Source organism: Dasypus novemcinctus, unplaced genomic scaffold (assembly GCF_030445035.2).
Source record: "Dasypus novemcinctus isolate mDasNov1 unplaced genomic scaffold, mDasNov1.1.hap2 scaffold_271, whole genome shotgun sequence".
NCBI classification, from domain to species: Eukaryota; Metazoa; Chordata; class Mammalia; order Cingulata; family Dasypodidae; genus Dasypus; species Dasypus novemcinctus.
Genome location: NW_026688236.1, coordinates 102,160 through 110,740, shown reverse-complemented (window position 1 = coordinate 110,740; position 8,581 = coordinate 102,160). Strand labels below are relative to the sequence as shown.

Here is an 8,581-nt window from a genome sequence, read left to right as displayed (position 1 = left end):
CAGGCCCCGGCCGGGGGGCACCGAGGGGCTCCAAGGAGGGGCGCGGGGCTCAGAAAAAGGGGGACACGCGCAGACGAAACCATCGGGCTTTTATTAGGTTTTCGTTACAAAGATGCAAAGGTAGAAAGACAGAAGCGTCCGCGCGGGGCCGGCGCCCAGGGCCACCCACCCCACCCGGGCCCGTGCGGCCGGCGCCCCCCGCGGAGCGCATGCGGGGCGGGTTTGCATATATCGGTGGGCGCCGGGCTGGGAGGGGGGCCGCGCCTCGAGCCCCACCCTGGACCGCGGGGGGACCCCAGAGCGGGGGCCGCGGCACCCGGAGCCCAGGGCAGGTGGGAAACCGAGGCCCGGCCCCTCGGGGCGCTGCTGCACCCCGGCTCTGGGAGCCAGCGGGTGGCCCCTGCCTGGCCGGGACCCCTGCCCGGCAGCCCACAGCACCCAGGAAATGGCCCAAGACCCCCAGGACCCAGGAGGGTGGGGACCGAAGTCCACGGCCAAAGCCCCCCGCAGGGTCTCATGCCCGGTTCCAGTGCCCCCCGGGGACCCCCCGCCGCGACCCCTCCCACACCGAGGTCCCCCGGGAAGCCCAGGCTGGCGGGCGTTCGGGGTCCCGCCTGGCTGCAAACACACTAGGGGCCCCCCAAATTGTGGGGGGCAGAGGAACCGCAGCATGGGCTGGGATGGGGGCCAGAACAGGCGTCCCCCCACCAGAGGCCCCCCAAAATGTGCTAAAACCCTGGCCTCCCCACCTCCCTGGGGGCCTGAGCCGCTGCCCCAAAGGGTGTCCGGGCGGCCAAGCTGGGGGTCCCGGCCCCGTCCCCTGGGCGTCTCCCCACTCGAGCACCCCGGGGGGGGGGGCGCGAGGCTTTGGAAAACGCCCTCTTTCCCCGGGCCACGCCCTGCCCAGCGGGGGGCTGCCGCGTCGCCCGCGTCACCCGCCAGCCCCGCCCGCCAGCCCCCCTCGAGCCCGACGTGGCGCGAAGCTCGTAGCTTCAAGGCCGTTCCTGGGCCCCCCGTGAGCCCGGGGGGAAACAGGACCGCGCTGGGGACCCCTGCTCTGTCGCCTGCCCCCTCCCCCCCGGGCCGGCGGCACGTCGGGGCGCCTGGCAGCTCAGCGTGCTAACCGCGTCGCTGGGGACGCAACGGGGCGGGTGGGGTCCCCTGGGCTCGCAGGGCGGCGGGCGGGGGCGCCCCCGGGAGACACGCGAGCGCAGCGAGACGGCAGGGGGATGACGATGGGGGCGCGGGGCAGTGTGGGAGCGACCCCGGGGGCAGCTGAGACCCCCACAGGGCCCCCGTGGGGCCCCGTCCAGAAGCACCCGGAACCCACCACTCTGCGTCGACGCTCAGGGCCGGGGGGCGGGAAGGAGCAAGGGTGGGCGGGGGTCCCTTCAGGGTGGGGCGCCCGGGGACCCCTGTGGCGGAGGGTGGCGCCGGGGAAGCACCGCGGGATCTCGGGGACCCTCAGCCAAGCGCCGGCTCATCGGGGGGCAGCGCGGGCGCGCCCTGGTAGCTCAGAAAGGAAGCGGGGTCGCCGTGCGCGCATGCTGCCGCCGCCTGCCCACGGCCGAAACGCGTGCCGAGGGGCGCGGTGACAAGAGACGACAAAGCCCGGCGCCCGCCACGGCGCCTCCGACCGCAGGGCGCGCCCGGGGCCTGGCCAGGGGGGGCGAAGGGAGCTGACGCTGACGGAGGGGGACCCCGACGGCCCCCGGGCCGGAGGCGCCCACGGGGGAGGGTGCAGCCGTGGCGTGGACACGCGCCCCGCGCGCCCAGAAACGCGGAGACACGGCTCGGAATAGTGTTTATTTGGCTCTCCGCCCGGCCCCCTCCTTGCGGCGCCTTCGGCCGTGGTGGGGTGCGCTCTGCACCCCAAGACCGGGGCGGCGGCGGGCGGGGGGCGTGGGCGCCGCTGTGGGGGGGCAGAAGGCAGTGAGAGCTGGAAGCGGGCGGAGACGCGCTGCCCCCCGCGGCGCCGTCCCGGGGTCTGGGGCGGGGAGGGGCGCGGGGCGCGCGCGGGGGGCGCGGGCGCCGCGCTCACAGGCGGTCCAGGCGGAACGCGTCCTCGGTGGCCGGGTCGGCCAGGACCATGTCGGGGTCGTTGAGCATGTGCAGCCCGTCCAGCGTCAGGGGGTCGATCTTGAGCTCGTCCAGCGGGAACTGGGGGTCGGGGTCGAAGGGCACGTCGCCCACGCCGGGCAGCGAGCCGCTCAGCTCCTTGGACGGGCTGGGGGGCGACTCCCCGGTCACTGCGGGCGACAGGCGCGGCTCAACCCGGGCGCGGCGCGGGCCGTGGCGGCTGGGGGGGTGTACGGGAGGGGCGCGCCGGGGAGGGGGCCGGGCGGGGACGAGCACGAGGGGACCCTGCCTCGGTTTCCCGGCCTGGCGAACGGGAACGGAAAGCCGGCGGGGGGTGGGAGAGCGGCACGGGGCGCCGGCCCAAAGCCCCCGGAGTGGGTGGGGGTCTGGGCGAGGGGCAGTGGGTGCCGCCCCTCCACGCCCGGGGGCCCAGGAGAAGGAAGCCGCTTTCTCCAAAGGACGGAGAGGTGACGGAGCCGGTGGGACGAGGGGTCCCAGGCAGGGCGAGGGGTGCCCGCTCTGGTTGGCGGGGGCGGGGCCTGCGGGTTCCCAGGCGGGGGCAGGGGACGTGGGGTCACGGGCAGAGGACAGGGGCTCCAGCTGGCGGGGGGCAGGGCCCGGGAGGGGGTTGGGGGGCAGGGGGCGGGGTGCGCAGGGTCGGGGGGGGCTGCAGGGGCCGGGGCCCCCTCAGGCTGGCGGGGGTTGGGGGGCAGGGGGCGGGGCCCTCAGGGCTGGGGGGCCCCCTCCGGCTGGCAGGGGGCACGGGAGGGACCCCCCTCCAGCTGGCGGGGGGGTGGGGGGCAGGGTACGGGCCCAGCGGGTACCCAGGTGGGGGGCGGGGGCTCCGGCCGGCGGGGGGCGGGGCTCCGGCTGGTGGGAGGCGGGGCCGGGGCCCGGCTGGCGGGGGGCAGGGCTCCGGCCGGCGGGGCTCCGGCCGGCGGGGGCGGGGCTCCGGCCGGCGGGGGCGGGGCTCCGGCCGGCGGGGGCGGGGCTCCGGCTGGTGGGGCGGGGCTCCGGCCGGCGGGGGGTGGGCTCCGGCTGGTGGGAGGCGGGGCCGGGGCTCCGGCTGGTGGGGGGGCGGGGCTCCGGCTGGCGGGGGCTGGGCTCCGGCTGGCGGGGGGGCGGGGCTCCGGCTGGCGGGGGCGGGGCTCCGGCCGGCAGGGGCGGGGCTCCGGCTGGCGGGGGCGGGGCTCTGGCTGGTGGGAGGTGGGGCCGGGGCCCGGCTGGCGGGGGCGGGGCTCCGGCCGGCAGGGGGCGGGGCTCCGGTCGGCAGGGGGCGGGGCTCCAGCTGGCGGGGGGGCGGGGCTCCGGCTGGCGGGGGGCGGGCTCACCCGTGAGGATGATGTTCGGGATGCTGCCGTGGCTGGCGTAGGCGAGCGGCTGCGTGTCCGCCAGGCGCCCGTGGCTGCCCGCCAGCCCCATCAGGGCGGCCTGCGAGTAGCTGAGCGTCGAGCCGGGGCTGTACAGGCCGCCGGGGCCCAGCGCGCTCTCCAGCATGTTGAACTGCTCCAGCTGCGGGGGCGCCGGCGTCACCCCGGGTCCCCCGCCCGCCGGGCCGCGCTGCCCAGGACCCTCACCCTCTCTGCACCCACCTGGCCACGCGCAGAGCCCACCACGGCTTGCTGGACGGACGGGCGGATGGATGGACGGATGGATGGGTGGATGGGTGTGTATGTGGACGGATGAAAGGATGGATGGATGTGTAGATGGATGGATGGGTGGACAGGCAGATGATTGGATGGGTGGATGAATGGGTAGGTTAGATGGTAGATAGATGGGTGGATGGATGGATGGGTGAATGAATGCATGGAGGTGTATGTGAGTGGGTGAAAGGATGGATGGGTGTGCAGATGGATGGATGGACGGAGGGACAGATAGGGAGATGATTGGATGGTGGTGGATGGGTGGATGGAAGGATAGGTAGATGGATGGATGGATGAATGGATGGATAGATTATATAGATGGTGGATGGACGGAGGGACAGATAGGGAGATGATTGGATGGTGGTGGATGGGTGGATGGGAAGATAGGTAGATGGATGGATGAATGGATGGGTAGATTATATAGATGGTGGATGGACGGATGGATGGATGAATGGACAGATGGGTGGACGCATGGGTGGACAAGTGGATGGGTGGATGAGGGGGTAGATTGATGGGTGAACAGGTAGGTGGACAAGTGGATAGATGAATGGATGGATGGATGGACGAGTGAATGAATGCATGGAGGTGTATGTGGGTGGATGAAAGGATGGATGGGTGTGCAGACGGATGGACAGATGGACAGATGATTGGATGGGTAGATGGTGGATGGGTGGATGGGTGGACGGACGGATGCGTAGATAGATTAATGGATGGAGAGATGGATGGATGGGAGAATGGGTAGATGGATGGATGGACGGATGGATCGACAGGTGAACAGATGGATGGGTGGGTAGATGGACAGGTAGACGGATGGACAGATGGACGGATGGTAAGATGGGTGGACAGACGGATGGATGGATGGGTGGGTGAGTGGATGGATGTGTATGTGGGTGGATGAAAGGATAGGTGGATATGTAGATGGAAGGATGGATGGATGGACGGATGGACAGATGGATGAGTGGATAGACTGAGAGATGGACAGGTGGATGGACAGATGGGTGGGTGGACTGATGGATGGACAGGTGGACGGGCGGACAAATGGGTGGATGGAGAGGTGGATCGATGGATGGACAGATGGACAGATGGGTGGTCAATGAGTGGAACGGATGTATATGTGGGTGTATGAAAGGATGGATGGATTATAGATGCATGAACGGGTGGAGAACAGATGATTGGTGGGTGGATGGTGGATGGATGGAGGATGCATAGATGGATGGATTATACAGATGTTGGATGGACGGATGGACAGATAGGTGGATGGATGGGTGGATGAGTGAATGGATGAGTGGATAGATTGACAGATGGACGGATGGGTGGGTGGAAAGTGAGTAGATGGATGCATGGATTGACGGAGACAGAGGAACGAATGGGTGGATGGGTGGACAGATGGGTGGATGGACAGATGGATGAACGGTTAGACGGACGAACAGATGGACGAATGGGTGGATGGGTGGACAGATGAGTGGATGGACAGATGGGTGGACACGTAGACAGACAGATAGGTAGATGGATGGGCGGATAGATGGATGGATGGGTGGGCAGATGGATGGGTGGGCAGATGGACGATGGATGGATGAGTGAATGGATGAGTGGATAGATTAACAGATGGACGGATGGGTAGATGGGTGGGTGGCAAGTGGGTAGATGAATAGATTGATGGAGACAAATGGGCGAATGGGTGGATGGGGGGACAGATGGGTAGATGGACAAATGGATGGATGAGTAGATGAACAGATAGGTAGATGGATCAACGGATAGATGAACGGATGGATGGGTAGATAGGCTGATGGACAGATGAATGATGGATGGATGGACGGATGGATCGACAGACCGACGGGTGGATGGATGGATGGATAGGTGGATGGACGGACAGATAAGTGGACAGATGGATGGATGAACAGAGGAATGGGCGGGAAAATGGATGGATGGGTAGATGGATGGGTGGGTGAAGGACCTTCTTCAGCACCCCTGTGACATCATGCTCCCCACCCAGCCCCCCACCACCGTGTCCCCTGCACGCCGCCGGCCTCTAGGTGCATGGGCATCCCTGCCCCAGAGGCCCAGCCCGGGCGCGCTCAGGGGCTCTGTCCCGGGTCGCCGGGGGACAGGGGGGCCCGGGGCGCAGGCTGAGGGCTGAGGGGGCCCCGCTCACCTGCTGGGACAGGGCGTTGGCCTGCCTGGCCGCCAGCTGCTGCTCGTAATACGAGTCCCCGAAGACGCCGCCCAGAGTGGACGAGTGCTGCGGGCAGGAGGGGGCCGCGGTGGGCGCACCGTGCGGAGGGGCGCCCGGGGCTGACGAGGCTCAGGGCCCCGCGGGCTAGAGGGCGCTGCCCCCCGGTGACCACCTCTGCCTGCACTGGGCCTCAGGGTGGTTCTGCACCCCGACACCCCCAAAGCGCAGACCCGCCTCCCCCAGTCTGCGTCAGGGGGCAGGCGGGGTCCACGTGGACCAACGCTGGGGGACTGGCCCCAATGGGGACGGAGGCCCGTCAGCCCTGCCGCAGGGCCGTGAGGCCGTGTGGCTTCTAGAAGCTTCTCTGTGTGGAGACGTCCAGGGACGGGGTAGCCGTGCGCTGGGGCCGGCGGCCGGGGCCTGGAGCCGCTTCCCCGCAAAAGGGGTCTCCAGCCCTGACCCAGTGGACGCAGCCAGGGGCCGGGGAGGGGCAGGAAGGCAGCACAAGTGGGGAAACCGAGGCCCACCTGCACCTGAGGAGCAGGGAGCACCCGAGGCTCCGCGGAGCCGACAGAAGGCACTTTGGGGCGCAAGGCCTGGCCGGGGACCACCAGTCCCCCCAGACTCCCACGGGCAGGGGGCTGCACCCCGCCCCCACAGTGGGCACTGCGGCTGCTCCGTCTCTGAGCTCCCACACAGGGGAGGGTACAGGAAGTTACAGCAGAGGGGCTGCCTGGGAGAGCGGGGCAGGGGCGGGCCCCGGGCGGCCTGGGGGCGGGGCCTGGGCGGGGGGGGGGGGGAGGCCCAAGAGGCGGGGCCCGGGCGGCCAGGGGGCGTGGCCTGGGCAGGGGGGGCGCAAGCTGCTGGGCTGGGGCGGGGCAGGGGCGTGGCCCAGGGAAGCAGGCCGCGGGGCCTGGGGGTGGAGCTGGGGGCGGGGCCCGAGTTGCAGGCGGCAGGGCCTGGGGAAGGAGCTTGGGGTGCAAGCTTACGGGTCTGGGGGTGGAGCTGGAGGCAGGACCCGGGCCCAGGCAGCGGGGCCTGGGGCGCAGGTGGTGGGGCCTGGAGGCGGAGCCTGGGGTGGACCTGGAGGCGGGACCCGGGCACAGGCGGGGCCGGGGCGGAGCCCAGGCTGCAGGGGCGGAGCTTGGGGTGGGGGCCCGGGCGCAGGGGGCGGAGCTTGGGGTGGGGCCTGGGCACAGGTGGCGGGGCCCAGTCACAGGCGGCGGGGCCTGGGGGTGGGGCCCGGGCGCAGGCAGTGGGACCGGGGGCGGGGCCCAGGGCGCAGGGGCGGAGCTTGGGGCGGACCCCAGGCGCAGGCGGCGGGATCTGGGGGCGGAGTCCAGGGTGCAGGGGCGGGGCTTGGGGCGGGCCCGGGCGCAGGCGGTGGGGCCTGGGGCACAGGGGCGGAGCTTGGGGCGGGGGCTGGGCACAGGCAGTGGGACCTGGGGGCGGAGCCTGGGGCGGGCCTGGGGCGCAGGCGGTGGGGTCTGGGGGCGGGGCCTGGGGCACAGGCGGTAGGGCCCAGGGCGCAGGGGCGGAGCTTGGGGCGGGGCCCAGGGGCGGAGCTTGGGGCGGGCCCGGGCGCAGGCGGCGGGGCCCAGGGCGCAGGGGCGGAGCTTGGGGCAGGGCCCAGGGCGCAGGGCGGAGCTTGGGGCGGGGCCCAGGCGGCGGGATCTGGGGGCGGAGCCCAGGGTGCAGGGGCGGAGCCCAGTCACAGGCGGCGGGGCCTGGGGGCGGGGCCCGGGCGCAGGCGGTGGGGCCGGGGGCGGGGCCCAGGGCACAGGGGCGGAGCTTGGGGCGGGCCCGGGCGCAGGCGGTGGGGCCTGGGGCACAGGGGCGGAGCTTGGGGCGGGGCCCAGGGTGCAGGGGCGGAGCCCAGTCGCAGGCAGCGGGGCCTGGGGGCGGGCCCCGGGCGCAGGCGGCGGGATCTGGGGGCAGAGCCCAGGGCGCAGGGGCGGGGCTTGGGGCGGGCCCGGGTGCAGGCAGTGGGGCCTGGGGCACAGGGGCGGAGCTTGGGGCGGGGGCTGGGCGCAGGCAGTGGGACCTGGGGGCGGCGCCTGGGGCGGGCCTGGGGGCGGGGCCTGGGGCGCAGGCGGTGGGGCCTGGGGGCGGGCCCGGGCTCAGGCGGCGGGGCCCAGGGTGCAGGGGCGGAGCTTGGGGCGGGGCCCAGGGCGCAGGGGCGTAGCTTGGGGCAGGGCCCGGGTGCAGGCGGTGGGGCCCAGGGCGCAGGGGCGGAGCTTGGGGCGGGGGCGGGGCGCAGGCAGTGGGACCTGGGGGCGGAGCCTGGGGCGGGCCTGGGGCGCAGGCGGTGGGGCCTGGGGGCGGGGCCCGGGCGCAGGCGGTGGGGCCCAGGGCGCAGGGGCGGAGCCTGGGGGCGGGGCCCGGGCGCAGGCGGCGGGGCCCAGGGCGCAGGGGCGGAGCTTGGGGCGGGCCCGGGGGCGGGGCCCGGGCGCAGGGGCGGAGCTTGGGGCGGGGCCCAGGGCGCAGGAGCGGAGATTGGGGCGGGGCCTGGGGGCGGGGCCCGGGCGCAGGCGGCGGGGCCCAGGGCGCAGGGGCGGAGCTTGGGGCGGGGGCGGGGCGCAGGCAGTGGGACCTGGGGGCGGAGCCTGGGGCGGGCCTGGGGCGCAGGCGGTGGGGCCTGGGGGCGGGGCCCGGGCGCAGGCGGTGGGGCCCAGGGCGCAGGGGC

At 72.8% G+C, this 8,581-nt stretch overlaps 1 protein-coding gene across 2 annotated transcripts in view; it reads right to left on the bottom strand.

Moving 5' to 3' along the window:
- Nucleotides 1-72: 72 nt before the first annotated feature.
- Nucleotides 73-8,581, bottom strand: part of CRTC1 (CREB regulated transcription coactivator 1) — a 28,476-nt gene continuing 19,967 nt past the window's right edge. For both annotated transcript variants that reach the window (XM_058292757.2, XM_058292758.2), the window contains exons 13-15: nt 5,875-5,961; nt 3,411-3,591; nt 73-2,249 (exon numbers count right to left, since the gene is read on the bottom strand). In XM_058292757.2, coding sequence (XP_058148740.1) covers nt 2,038-2,249; nt 3,411-3,591; nt 5,875-5,961 — 480 coding nt within the window. In that variant the 3' untranslated portion in view covers nt 73-2,037. The remainder of the gene's footprint in view (nt 2,250-3,410; nt 3,592-5,874; nt 5,962-8,581) is intronic.